The sequence below is a fragment of the Agelaius tricolor genome, unplaced genomic scaffold (assembly GCF_023055355.1).
Source record: "Agelaius tricolor isolate 1412-34295 unplaced genomic scaffold, bAgeTri1.0.p SCAF_12, whole genome shotgun sequence".
NCBI classification, from domain to species: domain Eukaryota; kingdom Metazoa; phylum Chordata; class Aves; order Passeriformes; family Icteridae; genus Agelaius; species Agelaius tricolor.
Window position 1 is genome coordinate 9279109 of NW_027269272.1, and position 23582 is coordinate 9302690.

General features: G+C 46.5%; 1 protein-coding gene across 1 annotated transcript in view; it reads left to right on the forward strand.

The window, feature by feature from the left end:
• SGPP2 (sphingosine-1-phosphate phosphatase 2) overlaps positions 1–21567 on the forward strand; it is a 35123-nt gene extending 13556 nt beyond the window's left edge. Inside the window, exons 2-5 of the mRNA XM_071437478.1 lie at positions 661–819; positions 10325–10504; positions 12649–12738; positions 18140–21567. Coding sequence (XP_071293579.1) covers positions 661–819; positions 10325–10504; positions 12649–12738; positions 18140–18682 — 972 coding nt within the window. The 3' untranslated portion in view covers positions 18683–21567. The remainder of the gene's footprint in view (positions 1–660; positions 820–10324; positions 10505–12648; positions 12739–18139) is intronic.
• The last annotated feature ends 2015 nt before the right edge of the window (positions 21568–23582 follow it).

Here is a 23582-nt window from a genome sequence, read left to right on the forward strand (position 1 = left end):
GAAAATCTGCTGGTGACAGGTGCAGCTCTTCTCTCTGCCCACTCAGAGCCCTTTGTTGCACTGGCCCTGCTCTGCAGCTGTGCTTGCTGAGCCCAGTCCCAGGCAGGAGCTGAATCTCCCAGCTGTGGCACCTCAGCGTGGGGTGATCCTGTGAGATCCTGCACAGGGCTGGAGGCACCTGGGAAAAATCAGTGTTGAGGGCTGTTGTCAGCAGCACCTGGCAGCAAATTTCAGGGACTATAATGAGGCAATTTTTAAATGAAGTAGTTTGGTAATTGCATTTTAAGTTTTCCACCTCAAAATGCATTTCCAGTGAAAGCAGCGGTGACTTTGTCTACTGATGTAGAAATTTCAAACTTAGCATGTCAGTACCTTTTATGAAATACACCTGATTACCCTGGAGGAAAGGCTGATCCCTTCTCTTGAAAGTCTTTGTCCACGTGACTGCTGCCTTAGTCTGAATGGATTTCTGCTCTGCAGGAAATGTAGCTGTGCTATCTCTACAGTCTTCATTCTAGTACAAAAGCTGAACTTCATTTCTTGACACTTCTTATAACAAACTGTTTGGTTTAAGGACTGGAAACTGTAGCAGTTATAATCTTTCAAGTGTTTGTTATATTTTTCTACTTCACTAAAACAATAACATTCTCTCATTTCCAGGGTTGCACACAGAAGTATATTGTGAAGAACTACTTCTACTACTACTTGTTCAAGTTTTCAGCTGCTTTGGGTGAAGAGATTTTTTATATCACTTTCCTTCCATTTACCTACTGGAATATAGATCACTCTGTGTCTAGAAGAATGATAATTGTTTGGTCTGTAAGTATTTCTATGATTAATTTCAACTTTAATTCTGTATCCATAGCAATTTAATATTTAAGAACAAGAACAACCCTTCAAATGAACAAAATCCCTTCAAACCAAAGAAGCACCAACACTATTCATGTGCAGCTCATGTTTAGGAAGAAAAACCATTGCAATACTGAGAGAGGAGGCGAGAGGCATCATCTGACTCAGGGTTTCTTCATCTCTGCCACATCTTGGGCTGACTTTTTTTTCAGCACAATCACTGACTGAGCTGCTTTTGATATAGGTTGCACAGAATAGTTGGGAAAACACTTCCCAGTGCATCATAGTATTTCAAGGATTGCTTTTCATCACTTTAGGAAATCTTTCTCTTATTCTCATTTTTTCTGTGTAATTTCATATGTTCTGGCTTGGTTGAAGTTACTATAAACCTGATAGTAAAGAGATATGCAAGCTGCAGTGGAATAAGCAGGGTGTTTCTGCAGTCACTTGAGGGGGGAAAGATCAGATGGTCTGTTGAAGGCTAAGACTTGAAAGCATTGATTTTTATTAATAGAGAGCATTCACAATTTAACTGACTTCAGCATTGCTTCAGCATGGGTTTGGGGTATCCAGAATAATGCATTTCCATTGTAGCACTGAAAAAACAGGAGATAACCAGGCACTTCAGGCCAGGACTAGCTGTTTTGTCACGGCCATTGCTCATCTTGGTATTGATCAGATATTGCTGCCCAAATAAAACCATTTTAGAACAGAGAAAGGAGGTAGGGAGCACCTCTGCTAGGTGCCAGAGCCTGGAGGTTTTACTATCAATCTACACGGATTTAAGAAACTGAATCTTGGTAAAAACTTAAATATGATATCCAAGTTTATCTATTTACAGTAAAGCTTCTCCGTGATCCAGTCAATTCTGGTTAATAATATTTTGTCTTTTGACCAAATAATAGGATAAGAAATAATAAAAAAAACTTGAATTGAGTCATACACTTCAAATACACCTGGTCTTGGACAGAATACATCAGTTGCTTTGTGCCAATAACTTTAGTCAGTACATTTTATAAAGAGAACGTGAAAAATATCTTGCAGATGAAATTTAGAAGTAGGTGGACACAGTATAACTAGAGCTGGGTTTTGGCCAGGAGTACACCTACAGCTTCTGGAAACGTGCCACAGAAGATGAAAATTGGTATTCACTGCCTTCTGGATTTGCATATTGCTCAAAAAATGAGCCTTTGGAGCTCTTTACATGCATTTCTGTAGATTTGCTTTGTCTTTTCCTTGCAAGGAGTTCATCTGAGTATTAGCCAGGTCTAGTCTGACTTAATTAAAGTATTCAAGCATCTGATATTATGATAATTATTATTATTTTTCACTTACTGAGTTGTGGAGCTGCACTTTATACTGAAAAGGGGAAACTGTTTTAAATGCATGGGCTTGCAACAATCTGTATTTTTAAAACATGAATTGTATGTAACTGTGAAATGGCTAAAAATGTCCTTGCAGGCCATGTGTTAATGCTGTGGCATGTTCAGCTGGGAGGGTCTCTGCAGGTGAGCAGGGAGTGGCACTCACAGTGCTGCTGCTGCTGGTCTAACAGTCATAAAATCATACAATGGCTTGGCTTGGAAGGCACCTTAAAAATCTCCTGTTTCCATCCCTCCTGCTGTGGGCAGTGGCACCTTCCACCAGACCAGGCTGCTCCAAGCCCTGTCCAGCCTGGCCTCAGATGCCTTGGTCATGGATGTGACATTTGTCTCAGCTGCAAGGGAAACACCAAGGTGTCAGTGGCACAGAGCTGGGCTTTTAACTGAATTGGAGGGTTTTGGTGATGGAATTTTGAAGAAATGCTTCTGAATGCATGATGATGATGTGTGGCTAAGAACTGTGTTAGATGACAGTAAAAACCCAGGCAGCCTGATAGTGTCAGACAAGAGCTGTGAGTGGAGGGCTGGGAGGAGCATGAAGGGATAACTGCAGGACCCAGGCATGTCCTGCAGAAGGCTCTTGTCCATCTGGGGAAAGGGGCTGGTATCAAAGGAGAGCCCCAAGGGAAAGGCAGGAGTAGTTCCCCTTTAAAGGGGTGCTCAGGATGAGGAGAGGTTGTTAGTGAAGCTCCTCAGCAGGGAGAGAGAGTGGACCAGCAATGACTTTTTCAAGAATCTGGGACAAAGCACATGGATATGCTGGGAACATGCTTGGCAGGGATGATGGTGACATGGAGGGTGACACCACTGGCCAGGAGAAGTGGCTCTGGAGAATGAGGGTGCTGAGGGTGGTACTTTTTGTGCTGTTTCCCACTTAAACCTGTGAGTTCTGCTGCAAGTGGGAAATGACAATGTTGGTCAGGATGAATCATGGGAGTTTCTTCCCTTAAAAATTAAAGCAGCATTAATGGTGTTTACAAAGACTTCCTGCCATCTTATCTGTAATAGTTTATGCAGAGCCAGTCACCCCCTTTTGAGAAAGATAATTTCAAATTGGAGCAGGGCCAGGGATGATTAAAGAACACACTATTTTCTGAGCAGAGACTGAAAGCTTAGATAAATCCCTAGCAAAATGAAGTTGGAGAGAGAATGGGGCTGGCTGCAAAAATCATGGGAAGGAAGGAGCTTCTTAAAATAAAACTACAGTCACAAGAAGAAACATGCATAAGGCAGTCATGAATAATTTCAGTTGAAGCCAAAGGTTGTGAAATAGCTCTAGAAGGGTGAAGGGCAGAGAGAAAAATTATAAAGTTTATTTCAGCAGCAGCAGGGGAGTGGACTTGGAACCCTGGAATGTCTTCTCCAGCCCTGGGTCCCCAGAGCCAGCTGCTTGTGCTTTCCTGTTCAGGTGGATGGCTGTGGAAAATGCTGACTGGTTTTGCATCCAGATGCTTTGGCAGCCTAAAGCAGCATGTTGTGCTTCCATGGGCCTTGCCTCTGAGGATTCAGGGTACATATGCAGGCTTTAGCTTTACCTTTGTGAACAGATGGAGGAAATAACTGCATGAAACCTCTGAGAAAGGTGCTGAGTCAGTAATGAAGGTCCCCTGGTGTCTTTGCTTCTCTTCTCCAGCAATTTGAAGTAAACACTCTTGAAACTGCACAGGCAAGGCTTTGATGCCTGTGACTCTTGCAATTTCAGCCAGGAAGTGCAGAGATGAGAAACAGCTTCACACAGTCCCCAAATGTACTTTAAATTTACTGCACATCTCAGCTCAAGAGGTGAAAGCTCACTTTATTTCTGTTTGTTTGTTTTTTACTTTTTGTACTGCTTCAAGTTTGAAATCTTTATTTTGGTGTGGAATTTCAAGGGCAGAGACCTGGAAAAAATACTTACTGTTTCAGTTTGCTATTCAGCATGCCTGGAAATCTCCTTTTCTGTGTTTTTTCCTCAGGCCACACCTCTTTATAGCCTATAAAACTTTAATTTATGCAATGTAAATATGAGCTGGCCAGCAAGGACTTTGTTGGGGCAGGTGTGGGAGCCTTTGGCATGTGACAGTGATAAGTGCTGACTCAGGGGTAGGTGGCACCTCTGAAGGGAGGCAGAGTTTGGGTGTCTGGTGATGCCAGGCTGTGCGTGCCCCTCGGGGCTCCCTGAGCAGCACTGGGTGGGGACATCTGCAGCAATCTGAGAAGGCCCTGGACCTGAGTCCATAGGAGTTTAGCTTTCCATCTTGCTTTTCTGAGGAACAGTTTTCTAAAGCTGAAAGTGTCAGCACTTAGTTACTCAGCAATGATCAGCCCCGAACTCCCTCTCAGGGTAAGCAGGAGTTTCCTAACCAGCAGGAGCTCACCTGCAATTGTGATGCCACTGATATTGCTGTGCAGTGATTGAAAACACCCTTGGAAGCAAACTTTGGGTTTAACAATTCTTATGTTTGTTAGTTTTAGTGCCTTTGCAACACTTCACTGAAACAAGCCTGGAGCTGCTGACAAACACAGTCACTTGAAAGCCAAGCTCCAAATATTGCACTGCACAAGAACATGTAAAATTGTATTCAGGCACATGAGTAACTACATGTCAGCATACAAAAATAAATGGTGTGTGCAAGTTGATAAAGTGTTGATTGAAAGGGAATTTTGCAAGAGCTGGCAGCTGTACTCCACCCTTGAAGAAAAAGTGCCAATAAGGCTTTCATAACTGAGACAAGCTCTGAATCATTTAAGGTGAAGTTTCAACTGGAAACCTTTTGTATTGCAATAGAACTTCTAGGTGTAACAATTTACAGTTTTAGATGTTAGATGACAAACCAGATCAATGTGACAGTACTTTTCCCTGCTGCCAGCAGCCTGGACCTAAATTGCCTTCTCTAAGCCCATTATAAGATAGTCAACTACCTTATAGATTTTGTCTAAAGGTTTCTTTTAAAGACAGAGTGAATGTGTTAAGTGTTGGCTGGTTGTGCTTCTGGAGGCTTGAGGTTCTACTGATCTGGTTCTGGTTTTGTGTTTCTGAAGCCTGAATTGAGACAAAGTCCTCTTTCCTTTTATATATATAGATATATATAACTTTTTTGGAAGCTGCCCATGCTGTATCTTCCCTGTCCCCCTGCCTCCTGCTGCCCTGTGCTGTGAATGCTGTGCTCCTTGGGGGGCTGGAGACCTGCCTGTTGGATTTGCTGTTCCCATGGTGGCTGGGACAGCCCAAGGGTTTGAGCATCCCACCAGCTGAATGTGACCTTGAGTGTCCCATGGACCCTGGCCAAACCCTTGGAAACGTGCAAAGTTCCTGTGCAGCCAGCACAAGGTTGATGTATTTTCTGGGAAGCAATACCCACACTGGAAATGGCAGGTGCTGGAGCTCTAGGAGAGCCAGCTGCCCTCTCCCAAGGTACTGGAGATCTAGGAGAGCCAGCTGCCTTCTCCCAAGGTGTGTGGGGCTCTAGGAGAGCCAGCTGCCCTCTCCCAAGGTGTGTGGGGCTCTAGGAGAGCCAGCTGCCCTCTCCCAAGGTGTGTGGGGCTCTAGGAGAGCCAGCTGCCCTCTCCCAAGGTGTGTGGGGCTCTAGGAGAGCCAGCTGCCCTCTCCCAAGGTGTGTGGGGCTCGAGGAGAGCCAGCTGCCCTCTCCCAAGGTGTGTGTGCCTCGAGGAGGGTCCCAGCCCTGCTGCTGGGGTTGGCCCATGGGGAGCAGCCAAGGAGGGGCTGGGGAGCAGGACACAATCTGAGGGGGGCTTAGGGTCCCAGGCTGGTGCTGTCTGGGGCTCCTCTGCCCTGCAGGGCTTCTTGCAGCTGGGCTGCTGCCAGGGCAAGGGGCCAGCAATGCTGCTCAGTGACTTCCATGGTGTGCTTTCCTGGGGCCAAGCCTTAGCTCTTGGCATTGACTGGGGTAGGAGGAGTACCTCCACAAGGACAAGCTTTTCCTTGCCCTGCTCCTCTTCCTCTCTGAACCAAGTGATGCTTGAGGGACACAGTCACAGCTAGAATCTGCTACAGTGTTTATCTGGTCATGGGACAGTGCAGGCTGGGTGCTTGGCTTAATTTCTGCATGAGAAACCAAAGTCACGCCTGCCTCAGCAACCACATACAGTCTTTACTGCTGCTTGACTAATCTGCAAATGTTTATTAATAGTGCATCCTTCTTTTCTTTCTTCAATATGCTTGGTCACTCCTATCAGTGCACAGTGCTTGTGAAAGAAACCCAAAGTAACATAATTTTCAAGCTGTAAATTTCCTTTCTGGGAAGATGACATATACCACTGCAGATCAGGGTTTCTAGAGCCAGGTTATAGAGTTTCTATTTTGGAGCTAAACCAGCAGATTCAAAGTCAGGCTGCCACACTGTGAGTCTCAGAAACTGCCAATGCTATTTGACCACGTGTCTTCTCTAGAATTTTGTCTTGTCCTTTTAACAGATCAATAATGAAGATAAGGACAGCTGCAAAATCAGAAGCTGAAAACAAATATGATCTGATTCCCCTCTGTTAGCTGAAATATTACAGAATTAAAAAAAGAATTGCTCCTCCTGACCTTCATATGCCAGTGGGAGGCTCAGGTGTGTCCATCCTGTGCAGGGGTTGTAGCAGGGCAGGGATGAAGGAGGATGTCACACACAGCCCACCTGCAGCACTGAGCATGTTTCCTCAATCCTGCCAGGCTCAGGGTCTGGGCAGCTGCCATAGGAACTTTCCAGAGGGGAAATTGCACTCTGTGGCACTGCTGCCACACCTCTGCACAGGGCTTAGTTGTGTCTGCACTGTGGTGTAAATCTGCTTCCAGAGCTCTTGCTTCCTGTCATGGGAGTGATGCATGTGAGGAGTGAGGGGAAACCATTGCAAATGCCAGACAACACCTGCAGGTGAGAAAAAAACTCCTCTTAGATGGTTGACTTACACACCAGAGGCATGGGAATGTCAGGGAAACAGGTCATTTGATGGCACTCAGATGCTCAGAAGGAGGGGAGCAGCCCCTCACCCCAGAGGGATCTCCTGCAGATGTTGGAACAAATGAATAGGTATTCACACCTGTGTGGATGCTAATGCCTTGAATTTGGTTTTGTAGCTGTTCACTAAAGCAAAATCTGTTAAAATACAAAGAGAGGTTTGTCTTGTTTATCCTGATGCAAAGGCTCAGGTGAAGAAGTATTTTTGGAGATAGACCATATATATGACTCAGAGCAAATTAAGAGGAAGCTCTCAGAAAAAGACTACAGAGGCTGTCTTGCTGCTATAGCAACTGCCAATTGCCTTTGTGTAGTAAAATGTAATGCTGTTCACCCAAAGTGGCAATAAAGCCTTGCCTTTCCTTCACCTGGCTTACTGTAAAGGGCTGCTATTGCCCTTAGCACAGGCCAGCCCATCTGTAGTGGTAGGCAGCAGAGTTTGAGCAAGGTCTTGGGTTTAAGTTGCTAACAGTTTTGGGATATTTTTTTTTGGTTGTTTGCTTGCTTTTATTGCTGCTTAAATTTGTTGCAAGGATTTAACCCGGTAGAGTTCAGAGCCATTTTCACTGCATTTGGAAAACATGGATGTGCATGAGAGAAGGGCAGGGGTGGGCACTGCCCACTGGGTGCCACTCCTGCATGGGGCTGTCCCCAGGGAGGGCACCCACTGCCCGGGGCAGGCAGCTCTGCCAGGAGCTCTGTTTGCTTTGCCATGCTGTGAGCAAAGAGCCTGGGCAGAGCTGTGCTCCCCCAGCCCCTGCAGCCTGGGCAGAGCCGTGTTCTCCCAGCCCCTGCAGCCTGGGCAGAGCTGTGCTCCCCCAGCCCCTGCAGCCTGGGCAGAGCCGTGTTCTCCCAGTCCCTGCAGCCTGGGCAGAGCCTGAGCAGTGCTGTGCTCCCCCAGCCCCTGCAGCCATGGGGTGCAGGTGACACAGCCCCACCTGTGCAGGGTGGCCTTTAGCAATGTGCACCTGCTGTTCACTGTCTTGGGCAGCCTGCCAGTTCAGCTGCTGGGGGGTGTTTTACCCCACCCACAAGTGCCATAATTCATGATAATGTGTGTAAAGTCACATGCACAGTACCCAAATAAGCTAAAGGCAAAGGTCTGGTGCTTCAGAGATCAGTGCTTAGTCTGGACATATTCTGGAGTCCCCTGCATGTTTTATGAAACATAAAACACCTCTCACCTCTCCTTACCGCCTGTACAATTTGTTTCTAAAAAGTAGAAGGGTCAGAATTCAATCTGGGATGCCAGGAAGGGGAGGGTGTTGTGAGGATGCCTGGTATTTTCACTTACCCATCCCACCTCCAGCATTCAGTCTGTTTTTCACCATCACAGGAGTCCTAGCATAGCCTTCATTTTTGAGATGACTCATTTCCTTTTCTGCAATGCTCTTATGTTCTAGTGCTAATAATACTTCCACAAGTGGAAGTCATTATTATAGAGGACTGCTGATAAACTGGCTCATCCTACCTTGCCTCTCAGATGGTATCACAAATGGCAGCCTCAATGTTTTATGTTCTGCCCGAGAGAGCAATTTTTCTTTCAACCTTGGAATTTAATTAACTTCCAAACATGTGCCTGCATCCATTTGGAAACTGAAGGCATTAACTAAATAAACCCACACAGAAGGTTTTTAAAAGATATTTGTTCCTTGAGCCTTTGTTTACTGTGCACAGTGTGGGGCAGGGTATTCACTGCCTTCCCTGAGCTGTGTGTGTCCATAGGAGCAGCCAGGTGTGTCCACCTGCTGCTGATAATGAGGCAGTAATGTGATTCACATGATGAGGGATAAAGGATGCAAAGGCACCAGCAGTCACTTTTCCAGGCCCTGGTGCTGGCTGTAAGTCTAGCACTCTCTGGCATGTGCTGTAGAGAGAAGGATGAAGGCATGACTGGCTTTTTCCTGGTTCTGACTTGTGAATCCCGAATCCTGCCATCTTTCTTCTCATGTGAAACCATTTTTTAAGTGACTGATGGGAGAGAGAGGGATGCAGTGTGCCTGGTGACAAATGTGGCAGTGGGTGATTGTGTTGCTGTTCCAGCATATGGCCAACACCAGTAGCAAGGGAAGGATGTTATTTTAAGCCCCCTCCTTTGCTGGTGGAAGCATGAGAAGCAGAAGAGTGAGCTGTCTCACACAGCAACTGAGCTTTCATGGCAGACATCAGTTAGCCTGATTTTTGTACTAAGAAAAAAAAAAAAGAAAAAAGGTTTGCTTGGCTTTGTTTTAAAAAGCCTCCTCTGCCTATGTGTGGCTACATTTTGTAAAGGGAGGAGGGCTACAACAGAAAGCAAATACATCCTACAGGGACAGCCTGGTTAACTTTTCTCAGATGTCCTCACTGTGGATGCTGAGAGCCTACTGCCTTTGGGAAGAGGGTGCTAAGGAGCCAGGATGCCCATGGCTGGATGGGCAGCACCTCTCAGGGATACTGGACAGCACTGCCCCTTACCTCTGCTTTCCTTGTTGATGTGAGAATGTGACATTTCCTCTAAAAGTACTGTGTTGCTGTGCTCCAGAGTGAATTAATGCAGCCCTTGCTTAAACCTCTGGTGTCCCAAGCAGGGAATAGAAGCCTTTTACTGGGGAGATAGGCAGGAGAACTGGTAGCTCATGTTGCCTGTCCAGTTTTCCCTCTGCTGCCTCTGTGAGGATGCTGAGGCTGTCATTTAATAACCACAGGGGTGCTGTGTCCCAGCAGGGCTCCTGCAGCTCTGGGTGAGTGGGAGCTGCAGGGAACGGGGGAGCTGCTGCTGGACACAGCTGTGATTTGAAGATGAGGTGGAAAAATTTCTCTTATGGCTGCTTCCTTTGCAGGAGAGGGGTTGTAAGGGATAGGGAGGAAACATAAACTTCTCTGGCACAGGGTGGGAGCCAGCTGTCTGTCTCACACTGTCCTGTACTGCTGAATCTCATCAGCCAACCCTCCTTCTGGTCCCACTTCTGCTCAGGTTACCACAGAGTGCAGCAAAACCGCCACTTCCTTCGCTGGCTGAGCTAATGGAAACCCCTTTAATAATTCAGGGGATAAATTCTCCGCTTGGAGGGCTGGATTCTGCAGGAAAAAGCACAGAAATACAGGTGGTTCTTGGGTGGGCTGCATGGGGATTGCCTGTGCTGACTGACAGCCTGTGGCCTTTCCTGTCCCCAGATAGTGATGTACATAGGCCAGGTCTCCAAGGACATCCTGAAGTGGCCTCGGCCCCTGTCACCACCTGTTGTGAAGCTGGAGATGAGGACGAATGCAGAGTATGGGATGCCATCCACCCACGCCATGGCAGCTACAGCCATCTCCTTCTCCTTTTTCATTGCAACCATGAACCAGTACAAGGTAGGGCTACAAAAAGAAAACAGAAGGAGAAAAAGAAAATACATTAAAACAAGAAAAGCCTGTGTCTTCTTCCAGCAAGCCATATAAAACTTGCAAATCCAAAGATGTTGCTACTTCCAGAGGAGTTCTTTATTTCATTTTACACATGTGTATTCTTCCCTGTGCTTACCTGTAGCTGGTTAATAATAGACACAAAAAGAAATTTAGTGGAAATGTCCTTTTTTATGCATGGATTCCTCTCAGAGCTGCTGGCAGGCTGCACTGCCCTGCTGTAGTTTGTTGGGGTCACTGTGTTTTTGCATGTGGGGTGGCCATGCAGGGAAGGTGTCTGGGAGCCAGCACTTTGTGCTCACCCCATGCCCACCAAGTCAGTGCTGCACACTGGGACATGCTGGCTCCCAGGGAAACCAAAGGAGCTCTGTGTCACATGGTTTCTGTATGAAAGGAAAAGCATTCCTGGAAACCCCCTGGCTCCAGCCTGTGTTAGACTAACAGGACACAACATGATTGGGAAGCCTGCTTGTCAGAGGAGTAACAGCAACTTCACGGCACTGTAGAGGCTGCAGACTGCTTCGGGAAGTCTCATCATTTTTCCTCATCATCTTCCTAAAATGTTTATTTCCTGGAAACTCATTTCTCCATGCTGATTATTTTCATTCCATTGAATGAATCCAAGCCTGTGTTTCCTGTACTATAGCAACAATAACTTCCTGGCTGCATTGTATTTAAGAATGTTTCTCAGCCCTCTCAAGGGATAAACCCATGTGTGGTAACTGGTCAGGGCAGCTTGACAGTGACATGGGGACAAGGAGCCATAAGAGGGAATATTTGTCATATAATAATATTGTCATATATTTGGGAGCCAGCTCCATCCCATGTGTCAGGGCTGCCAAGATGACCTGGTCAGCATCACCTTCTCCTCAATCCACAAGTGACCAGAGGGACATGCAGCTCTTCACAGGCTGTCTTGTGCTTCTTGGAAACTGCCATAAAACTATAAAGCTGCTGTCAAATAATTAAATGGTTTAATTGCCTCTATTAAGATGGAAAAATCTCCCAGTACATTATGCTGCTATCTTCTCAAGATGCCCTAATCATCAATTACTGATCTGGACTAGCTCGAAGGCTGCCTGCTGAGGGAGGAGTCAAGTGGGTGCAAATGTTCCAAAGGCTTAGAGAAATGAGGAAAGTTTGTGTTTTATGAACTGGGAGTGACATCTTCAGCTGGGTCTGAGCTCTTTATTCAGCAGGCTGGAATATGCCAGGGGAAAGGGTCAGAAGAGAGCTGTTATGCTTAGAATTTCCACAGAGGCATTTTTGTGCTGACCTGTGGCCACCCTGGTCAGTCATGAGCCTCAGGCAGAAGATAGAGACCTTGTGTCAAATTCGATGAATTAATTGCCTTTATTTATATTTTGAGTTGATTTACTCTTTACAGAAAAATCTCCCTTATGGACTGAAAGGAGCCAGCAGCCCACTCAGTTTCATGGTTTGAATGAGTGGATTAAGGGCTAATATGTTAAGCTTATTCTTTACCAAATGTCGCTTTTAAAAATTTTTAACGTTGATTTATTTGGATGGTTCTTTCTGTGTTTTTAGGCTACTCAGAGAAGGTATTAGGCAAAACCAGCTTCATAAGAAGATGATTAAACCTTTAAGTGTCACGGGCAAGAGTGGTCCTGACTGCTTTAATAGCTGGATTGTGGTTTCAGCCCAGACATTGATTCTCCCCACTCAGCCCACTGCTCGAGGACTATTGATCACACTTCTGGTCACACTCTGCAGCTGTCACAGTCCCCTTGGCTGGGCTCAGACTGCAGTGCTACCTCAGCCATGCCTTGTACACCATGCCTTTTTCCTTAAGCTCTTTAATAATAACATGGGTTTTGCAGATAGATATTGTAGAGAGCAATTCTGCAAATACCATTTATTACCCAGATGTCTCCACAGAGAGACAAGATCTTGCAGAGGATGAAATGACCTTCTGGCAGGGTTGAGTGTTGGTTGAGGGGACCTTGTCTCAGGTCACATTCATCTCCTGGGGAAAGCACAGCTCAGGAGCCCCTTCCCAGCCCAAGATGCTTGTGTCAGCCCAGCTGCTTGGTTTAATGATGTATTTAATTATTTTTTTCCCCTTTTCACAGTATCCATTCGAGCTCGGCCTCGCAGCAGCGTTCGTGTTCTCGACGTTGGTGTGTCTGAGCAGGCTCTACACAGGGATGCACACAGTCCTGGTAAGGATGTGCCTCCAGCTCTGCTCCCCTGCAGCTCCCCGGGCTGGTGGCCATGCCAGCACAGGGACAGACGAGTTGTGCCGCTGGGTTTGGGGCTGTGCACTGAGGGGAGCTGCGGGGAATCCCTCGGGCTATCGCAATTGGAGTCCTCACGGGGTGATTACAGCGCGGGGAGGCCGCAGCGCCCGGGCCTGGGCCTGGGCCTGGGCCGAGCCGGGTGAGCCCAGCCCGGCACCTCAATGGAGCTCTCCATTTCTAAAGTTTAATTGCGAGGAATGCGCTTGGGCAACCGAGCTGCTCCTTAGCAAAGGCCTTTGTGCAATAGTATCGCTGTTTTCAGCGAGCAGTGGCCGGGGCTGGCTCAGCCTGGGAGTGCCGCAGGGATTGCAGCCCGGTGAGTCACGGGCTCAAGCGTGGCCAGCGACCTGCCCTGAGGGCCGGCCACAGCAGGCTCCTGTCAGCGGGCAGGCACTCAAAAATGACAGGTTTCTTCTTTTCAGCTGGAAGGAAATGCTTCCCAAGGGATTGAGATGCACAAATAGTTTGGCTGAAAATAATTATAAAATAGTTGTGATTTTATATGACAGACTTGCTGGGCATAGTTGCTTAGAGACATCAGTGCTGCTTTAGGAGGAGCTGATTTCAGTGTGCTTGTGATAGCTGGTTCATTCCTGACAAGATGAAACTTTATTTTAAACTGTTCTATACAGTGGACAGAGGGGCAGTCCAGCTTCCCAAATATGGATAAAAACTTCGGACTATTTCCTCACAGGAGTTTGATATGTTGTGGGTTGCATATGCATAAATAATTGAATCTTTTTTACTAAGTAATAATTATGTGTTTGTAATGCGACTTGATGGCTGTAAGAAAGGGAGCCCTCATGAGATTAAGGTTAGCTATAAAATATAGCTTGACCTTGCCTTTCAGGCTCAGTGGATCAAAACAATATCTTACATGGAGGCTGCAGACACCCTTTCTGGGCTACTGACCTTAAGTCAATCAGTAAAAATTCTTTGCATACTTCTCTTGCTGGCCCATCATAATGAAAGACCCCTCTAAATTTAGATGGATTTTAGGGTAAAGAAGAAAAAGTCCTTTGTGTTTTTGACATGATGGAAAAGGGCTGTAAAATAAAATTTAAAAAAAAGCTTCTTAGCTGAAGTATGGGCAATGCTGCCTTCCAAAAGGGCAAATGTCCTTGGCTGGGGCCTTCATCCTGTGTGTGCCATGGCGGGGATGGAGGTGGGAAAGGCCCAGTGATCACATAGAGCCCCTCTCTGCAGCAGCTTGTCACCATAGGGACTGGCTCTGCTGTGCCACCTGCAGTGATGGCTCTTTGGGGAAAAAGTGTAGTTCAGAGCTGTTTGTGTCCCTTGGTAGGACAGCTCCTGCCCAAGGCTGAGGCACAGCAGTGCCAAGACATCAGCTGAAAGAGCCTCTGGGTTTTTAACTGAGGCCTTAACAGAAAGGATGGAATAATGTATTAAGTGGCCATAGCATTTTAGTAAAGCAAAAGAATGGGTAACAAATATCCATGGACTTGGTGTAACTGAATTTTTCTTGTTGGAGGAGCCAGAGGAGGAGTGACAAAGGCACTTGCATTGTTTTTCTCCAGTGCAGAATCTCATCTTCTGTAGTCTCAGCTCAACAAATCTGTTTGTATTCTAGCACGGCTGGCCTTACTTTTGAATGAGGAGTGTATCAGAAAGCACAGTGATGTCATTAGAAGAGATATTACCATTAAAGACCTCCTGTAGAGGCAGTCAGCTGGTATGGGAGCTATCTGCATCCTTCCAGCTGTGCCAGAATGAATACTATGCCCAGGGAAAAGGGAACAAACACCATGGCCTGGGCTGTTACCAGGACAGCATCACCCAGCCAGAGAATGGGGTGGCAGCAATACACTCATACTGCTGACAAGCAATTTAGTTACAACCATCCACGTCCACCACCTCAACATCAGAGTGTCCATGTGTGTGAAAAATGCAGGGTTCTTTTTTTGTAGGTTTCAAATGATGGAGTCTGAGGACCTGCTAAAGAGGGGATCTGGAGCTATCTGGAAAAGGCAAAGTTAAAAAAAATGTAACAATTTGGACACACTTTGAAACGGTGAATCTGTAAGGTTTTAGAGGTTATTTTTGACAAACAAGAAGCGATTGGAGATGATATGAGCCATTCCCTCCAGAGCCACAGCTGATGGGAGAACCTCGCTGGCACTGCAACTGCCCTGAGCTACAAGCAACAATGTCCTGTGCAAGGTCACTTTTTATGGTCACAAGGGGAGTGGGGGTGTGTGTTCTGAAGCTCCCCCCTTGCCCCTTTGCTGGGCTGTATTTCAGATTTTTTCATACTACCATTAATCCTGAATTTATTTTAAATACTTTAGAGCTGATAAACACCCAGCATAGTCCCGGTACTTCACCCACTGTGTAGCACAGTCCTTAGGAGTGGAGTTCAGGAGTGTGAGTGTAAATGAATGTAAGGGGATGCAGGCAGGCAGTGCCTGTGTACCAGACAGAACAGGAAAATTGTTCTTTCTGCTCGGATTGGCAATACCAGGGAAGCAGGGCAGATGTTTGGTGCTGTGTGGGAGCAGGGCTGAGCTGCATGCCAGTGGAGGGGCTTCAGGGGAGGCAAATGGAGCCTGGGGATGACTCGTCTGTGCCGAGGCAGCTGGAGCATCCCAGCAGGATGGATGAACCTCCCAGCAACCGGAGGTTTTAAATTCTGCAGGTAGTTCTGCACCTTGAGCAAAATCCGTGCCTGCCCTTATTTAAAAATTCCTTTATAATTGCGGGCTTGGCGAGAGGCTAATCTGTTTACACAGGCAGACGGGCAGGAATGTGCTTCCTGGGCGTGCTAACAGCAGCTCCACCTCCGGGAAAAACTCAGCTCCTGCTCCGGGGGGCACAGCAGGAAGGGTCTGCCAAGTTCTCGCAGAAATCGGAGCCTTCCTTGTCCTTAATTGAACAGGCAAGGGGAGACATCATTAATTCTGTATTGCTAAATGTAGCTGTTGGTCTGGATCTTACCCACCTCCTCTGGGTGTTCAAAAAATCAAATTTGCCCATGCACACCGGGACTGAAGGGACCACCACAGCTAGCCAGGCGTGTCCTGAGCTCTCCAGCAGCTTCTGGGGAGGAGTTTCCAAAATGAGAAGCCCAGATATTGGTGGATGGGGGGAAAACAGAATAAACCACTGGCCTCCTATATATATATATATATATATATATATATATATATATATATATATATATATATGTATATGTATACATGTACTACTGTACTGATACATATATATATGTTTATATAGATGTATCTATTTACTTACAAATTGTATACAGGTACTACTGTACCGATACATATATATATGTTTATATAGATGTATCTATTTACTTACAAATTGTATACAGGTACTACTGTACTGATACATATATATATGTTTATATAGATGTATCTATTTACTTACAAATTGTATACAGGTATTACTGTACTGATACATGCATTATGAAACACACAAAATTAACAAATATAATGATGAAATAAGCATTACTTCTTAAAAATGCATGTTTTATTTTACTTATGAGCAGTGCAAAAAGTATGTTCTCCCCCCAGCCCATGGGTTGCTTTGTGCACCCAGTTTGGAGACCATGGGTACAATGCCACTGGTCAGAGCTGATTGTCTGGGTCCTGCTTGAAACTTCCAAGAGCCACATTACTGTACTGGGGCTGAATGGGAGGATAACAAAATTCACAAAACTTTAATCAGGTTTCTAAATAGGGACTGTTTGCAACTGGGTTGGGAACTGCTGGAGCCAGCTGGGTAAATCTGAGCAAAGCTCTTGTGAGGAAATGTTAATGTTTGGTTACACTTCTTTAATTGGAACAGAAAAGCATGTGAACAGCTTTTGAGTTTTGCTCCTTGATCACCCATAGAGTGGTAGTGAGGACTTTTTCTTTTAACATGAGTTGGACAAACATCTGTGTGGGAAATTGATGTACAGAGTGGGTGTGGGATTTCTGAACATCAGTGCTGGGACCAGCCCCCAGCTCTTTTGTATTGAGGCAGTTACTTGGTGTTGGGCCAAAATAAGCTTTGTATGTAAAGGTATCATCTAAGAATTTACATCAAAACATGAATTACTGTGAAGTAAAGGTACATAATATAATGGTATTTTACATACTAGATATCTGTGATCAAGTTTGTGTATTTCCATGGCTAGCCTCATGTTTTGGATAAGGGAATAAATGGAAATTTGTATTAGGGATATGCAAAATGGCTGTAGGAATTGCTTAAAACCAAATGTGCTGTGAATCTAATGGAAGTTGTAAACAGCTAAAGTTCAGCCCTACAGGAGTAATGCACTTACCAGAATGTCATTAAATATTTCTGTTGTGAAGAAGTTCCCTCATTCCTGCCTAACTCAAAGTGAAGCTCCCATAAATAATTTTTAGACTGTGACCAAGCATGGTAGTAGTCAGCTGTCATGACTCCTGAGGAAGATACAATCTTAGAAGAGGACACTTTTGTCTGTGGCTAACTTCAGCTTTTGCACAGCTTTTTGTGGCTGTACTAACACTGCTGCCTCTACGTGACACTGGAAGGGTGGCACAGGGAAACTTGTTTTATTGCTTTTTACCTGGCTGCTCCCGTACAGAGGGCTTTTGTTAGGGGCTACCTCCTGTCTCAGCTTTGTGGCTGACAACAGTCAAGTTCTCAAAACACCTTATTTGCCTCTGTTAATAAATTAGGGTTTAATTATATGCTTGCTTCAGGCAGTGTACTGAAAGCCAGATTTCAGAGACTTGGGCAACAAATTTCTCCTTGCTGTATCCCTGCCTGGAGGTGCCTCCCTCCTACTGCTGGCGGAAACCATGGCACACACACCACGTCCCACAGCTCTGCACTTTCCATCCCTGGAGCTTGTGTTTCTGGGATGGGAGCCTGCCTCTGACAAAGGACAGCATCTCCCCCTTCATGCAAAGCAAGCAAGGGATAATCACACTGATGTGATGAAACGGATTGCAGGGTTACAGGAGGGAGAGGGTTTCTGTGAAGGCAGCTCTCTGCAATGTTGTCCCCGAGATAGAGTTGTGCACGTGCCTTTTCCCAGGTCGTAGGTGGAGAGTGCCCTCAAAACATGGGAGCAGGTGAGGAGGAGGATGTGTGTCCACAGACACATGCATATGCATAAGCTGAGGTTGGGTTTGTGGATTGTCATGTTTTGTTTAGCCTGTGCTTCAGGTTTTCCCTGCACGTGGATAATGCCATCGCTGGATTCTGGGTGTTCCTCCACTGCTGGGCCCCACCAATGCAGATACTGGTCTTTTATCATCACCCAAACACCTGGTTTGCTTTCCAGGTCTCACAAAGCCTTTTAAATGTGATTTCTTTACAGGATGTGATTGGAGGAGCACTGATTTCGGCCGTGCTGCTCGTGCTCTTGTATCCTGCGTGGGACACAATAGATCACTTGCTGTTGACCAGCCCCTTCTGCCCATTGTTCTCCATAGTTGTGCCTCTTGTCTTATGTTACAACTACCCCAAATTAGACTATTACAGCCCTACCAGGGGAGACACCACTACGATCTTAGGAGCAGCAGCTGGAGCAACTGTGGGATTTTGGTTAAACAACCAGTACTCTGCTTCAGCCCCCACTGGCACAAGTGTTCAGCCTGGGCTTCCTCTGACCAGCAGTACGATGGTGTTTGTGCTGGCCAGGTTCTTCACAGGGATCTTGGTTGTGCTGCTGACCCGCTGGCTGACGAAGAGCGTGGTCCTTGGCGTGCTGGGCTATCGCTACCAGTTCCCCATGGGTGACCTGCAAGCCCGGAGACGCCTGGAGGTCGAGGTGCCCTACAAGTTTGTGACGTACTCCTGCGTTGGCCTCGCAGCCACCGTGCTCGTGCCGCTGCTGCACCAGCTGCTGGGGCTGATGTGAGCTCAGCTGCTCCTCACAGAGCTGCCTGCAGCACCCCCGCTGTGGGGACAGGACACTCCAGGCTGCTGACTCGACCAAAAAGTGTTTTTGTGCCTTTCTGCACTGGTATGGTGGGCTTGGCTCTGGCTGCGTGCCAGGGGCTCACCAAAGCTGCTCTGTCACTCCTCTCTCTCCAGGGAGAGAAAATATAACGAGAGGATCATGGCTCAAGACAAGAGCAGGGAGAGATCACTCAGCAGTTTTACTGTCACAGGCAAAACAGACTCGACTTGGGGAAGTAAGTTTAATTTATTACCAAACTAATCAGAGTAGGATAATAAGAAATAAAACCAAACATTTACAACCACCTTTCACCTACCCCTCCCTTCTTCCTAGGCACAATTTCCTTTCTGTAGTCTCTAGCTCCTCCTACCCACCATCACAGGGGGATGGGAATGGAGGTTACAGTGAGTTCATCACATGTTGCTGCTGCTGCTCCTTCCTCCTCAGGGGTAGAACCCCTCACACTCCTCCCCTGCTCCAGCATGGGCACCTTCCCACAGAATACAGCTCTCCAAAAACGTCTCCAATGTGAATTTTTCCATGGGCTGCACTTCATCCAGCATGGGTCCCCTGAGGGATCACAAGTCCTGCCAGGAGCCTGTTTCAGTGGTGGTCTTTAAACCTGTCTTAGGGCATCACCCTGCTTCAGTGTGGGGTCCTCCACTGATTGCAGGTGGATCTCTGCTCCCCATGGACTTCCACAGCTGCACCATCATGGGCTTCACCACAGGCTGCAGGGGAGTCTCTGCTCTGGCACCCAGAGCACCTCTTCCTCTTCCTTCTGTGATCTTGGTGTCTGCAGAGTTGTTTCTCTCCCATATCTTCACTCCTGTCTGCCTGCACTTGTGCAGGTTTTTCCTCCCTTCTTAACTCTGTTGTCCCAGAGGTGCTGCTACTGTTCCTGATGGGCTCAGCCTTGGCCAGCAGTGGATCTGTCTGGAAGCCAGCTGGACACAGGGGAAGCTTCTGGCACCTTCTGAGAGAAGTCACCCTTACAGCCACCTCCCCACCACGACCATGCCCTTGCCACACAAACACAAAGCAACTGGCCTAAAAAATCTGACTTATGGGAATTGCTGTGCACAGATAACTTCGGGTTAGAAATCACTGGCCCCACTGTGTCCCATAATTAGACACCCTTTGCACAGGCAACTAAATGTGATAAGCACACAGCCAAAATCCCTGCCAGAGCAGTAGCAAAGGCTGTTTTGCTGTGGGGTTGGGGTTGCTGGAGAGCAGGGCTGTGCCTCTGCCTGCCTGGCTGTGGGGCTGCTCCTGAAGCAGTAGAGTAAGCCAAGGCAGGGCTCAGGTTTGGGGCATCAGGGAAAAAGTGGCTGGTGGGGTGGGGAGAGATGTGACCAGCAAAATCCAAATGCCATCATTAGGCACAGCTCATGATGTCCTCTGATGGCACTGCCAGACCAGGCTAGTTTTGTGTGGATGGTTTTGCTCATTATTACAATCTAAAATAAAAGAAACCAAACCCAAAACATAAAAGAGAAGGAAAAGCTAGCACAAAAAGTTTAATGTGATTTGCAACAAATTTCCTTGGATATTAATAAGAAAGCCTCCACTAAAAGATCCTTTGCCTGCAAACAACTGAGCAGAGTTATTAGCACAGCACTGAGGCTTGAGTTCAAACTGTTTAACTCCAATTTAGTTCCCCTGGCTAGGGAAAAGGAAAAAGTCCTTCCTGTCATGCAGGGTTGACAAGTAGAGTCCATAAACTGTGCTGTGGAAGGAGCTGAGCAGTGACTCTGGTGACTACAGTGTGTGACAATTATAAGATGCCATCATTTTCTGCTGCTGCACAGCATCACAGTTGGTCTTCCATGCATCCTGCAACACTTTGTGTGCACTTGTAGAATAGCAGGGAGGTGTGTCCATAGGAAGGACATCCCTAGAACTCAGGCTGCTTATTTAAAACAATATATTTCAGCTGTTGGACCAATGAGCTGTTGAGAAATACAGCAGTGAACGTGGTCTGCTTTGCTAGGAAAATGTACAGTGCTATTGCTGCAGAGCTTCAAGCATGGCCCCTGTGCCTTGCCTGGCAGAATGTACAGTGAGAGCCAGCTTTCTAACCATGCCCACTTGTCTTCCTGGCTGCAAGAAAAATGAACCTGAAGAATGTAAAGGGGGTGCTTTGCCATCCACTGACTGCCTGGATAAACATAATCAATTCCAAAACTGGAATAGCTGGGAGTTGTCTGAGGAGTGCGAGGTGAAAGAGCTGCACCACTCTAAACCCAGGTTGCCATTCTCCAGAAGAAATGCAGGCAGAAATTGTAACCATTTTTAGATTTTCTCAGGTTGTGTGGACTTTACACATTGTGCATGCAAACAGCTCCAGTGAGCCTTTCAGCAGGGCACATGGCCACTCACACCTTCCCCTGAGTGAGTGCTGGACATGGGCCACCACAGCCATGGGGTTCCATCCTCGGCCTCTCTCCCTCCCATACACCACAGAAATTCTGCCATCAGGTTTAAAATACCTTTAAGCACCTTGTGTTAAGACAGCTGCATGACACACAGGTGCAGTACACAACTGGAGCCCTGCAGAGGAGCCACATCACAAAACTGGGAAAAAACTTGACAGCAAGATGAGCATTTAAGATGGGGATTGGAATTACTCCCAAGAAAGGCACAGTTTGACAGGGACATTCATGCAGCTTTATGTGTAAAATTTCTGTTCTGATTCACAGCTATTTTATGCTATGAAGATTTTATAAATTATATATAAATGCTGCACAGGTATTTTTATAGTATTCACCTGCATGTGATTAATGCAATAAATGCAAACTCTATTTGGTTCAAATTTTAAAATAAACCTATTTTGCAGAGTTTGTTGTCTGTCTGTTTGTTTTACACCCTCTATTGATACTTGTAAATGACTGATGTAAAGGCAATGAGTCCCAGCTAAAAGAGCTTCCCAAGTGCAAGCACCCACTTCTCTTCCCAAGCTGTCCTGCTTCTCTCCTGCTCAGTCTAGCTCCATGCTTTGGCTGCTCCAGAAGGATCCTTCTTTTTAAAAAGCATTTTAAAAAGAGATTACTGCTCTACCAATAACTGGTCTATTTGTTACAACATTTACAGATGTAAATGAGCGAGTTGCATGGAATTAGTGCTGGGGGACTTTTGGGCACTGGAATCTCCTTCACCTTCAATATCTGCTTCTAATAGACTGAACAGTTAACTGGAAGCCAAAGCAGCAAGCACTGTTTCCCTGCTTTAATTTTCCAGCAGTAACTTTGTCATGACCCCAGTCTCCTAATCCATCCAAGTTCCTATGAAAAATCACAAGCAAGCTCATGACTTGCCTTTCTGGATGTAGTTGATGTAATTCAGGGAACAGAAGAAAACAGTCTCAGTTTCACTTTTGACCCTTTTCAACTGTGCTACAAGGAGAAGTTAGAAAACACAGGTACCTCTCTGAACAGGGTGGAAGTGTGGCTGGGATCTTGCACATTTGCTGAGCCATGAGTAAAGCAAGGTCCTCACTTGCCTCCTGCTCCTGTCAGAGCTTCCCTGCTGTCTCACTGACTTCCCACCTGCCCAATGTTCCATGGCCACCCCCCTGTCACCCCGCTGCCACCCCGCCCTGGCAGCAGCTCGGTTTCAAGGTCACTGGGCGGTCAGAGGTGTCACCTGTGCCAGGCCATGATCCCCTGGCAGCCTCCTGGCAGCACTTTTGCCCAGCCTGTTTCATTCTCACCTGCCAAACCAAGGCTGATTTAAATTTCAAGTGAGCACAGTGCCAGCCTGGAGATGGAAACAGTCCCAGGCATCACCTTTACATAAACACCCTTGTGCAATAGCAAGGGTAACCTGCAGGCAGCAGGGCCTGGGAGCTCTGATCTCTCTGTCACCAGCTCCCCAGCCTTTTCTGCTTGTGTTCAGATCCCCAGCAATGACCCAGTACCCTCAGGGAGCAGGAGCAGGCCAAAAGTAATCCATTATTGAGGAGCAGTAGTTAAAAATCCCACTTCCAACTCTTGTTTAAAAAGAAAACCCAAGTTCAAAAGATGTTTAAGAACTGCTCAGAAGTCCCCATCAGCAGCAAAGGTTTCCTTTGCTAGAGCCCATGGCTCCAGCAAAGGGTAAAAGCAAATTTCAGTGCTTAGTGGCTGGCTCCAGCACGAAGCTGTGTAATAACTACTCAAGTACTGCACCCAGCTATGAGCAGGCTGTAAATACCAGATAATTGCTTTGCAGCTATGAAAGACAAAGCCTTGCAATAAATACACCAGACTTATATGAAGTGTCCCACTCATCAGGAATCACAGTTAATCCTGAGCTCAGCACTACAGCAGAGCTTGAATTTCATTGCAAGGCTGCTGGCACCATAGTTAACTGGAGGGGTCAGGGACTCTGAAGAGGCTTTTTAACCTTTCTCTCGATTCCCATCCTCTACTTTTAGCAAGTAATGGTGCTTACCTGGGACAAAGCTCGTGGTTTTGGAGCATTTAGCTGCCAATGCACGAGCAAATGGTATGAAAAAGAAGCGATCCCTGAAAGCCTCACAACACATGCCACTGCAGCTCAAGCCCTTAGTCCCAGCTTAATCTAGTCTTTACACTCAAAGGACAGCTAAATTCACAGGAGAATTGGGACACCCAAAGAGTCAGAAAATCTTGTGTAGAGAAATATATTTAGTGCACGCAAATATGCCTGTGCTCTGCTGCAATGCAAATCTGCCTCATTGTCGTCCTAATCCCCGTGCATGACACACCAATAAACAAGGGGGGGTTAATGCTTTCCATCTGCCTTACACATTGCTTCCCACACTGCGAGCCTGCCTGCTTACAGTTGTGTAGGCATCATGGAGAGAGACATCCTGCAAATGCCAAGCTGCCTG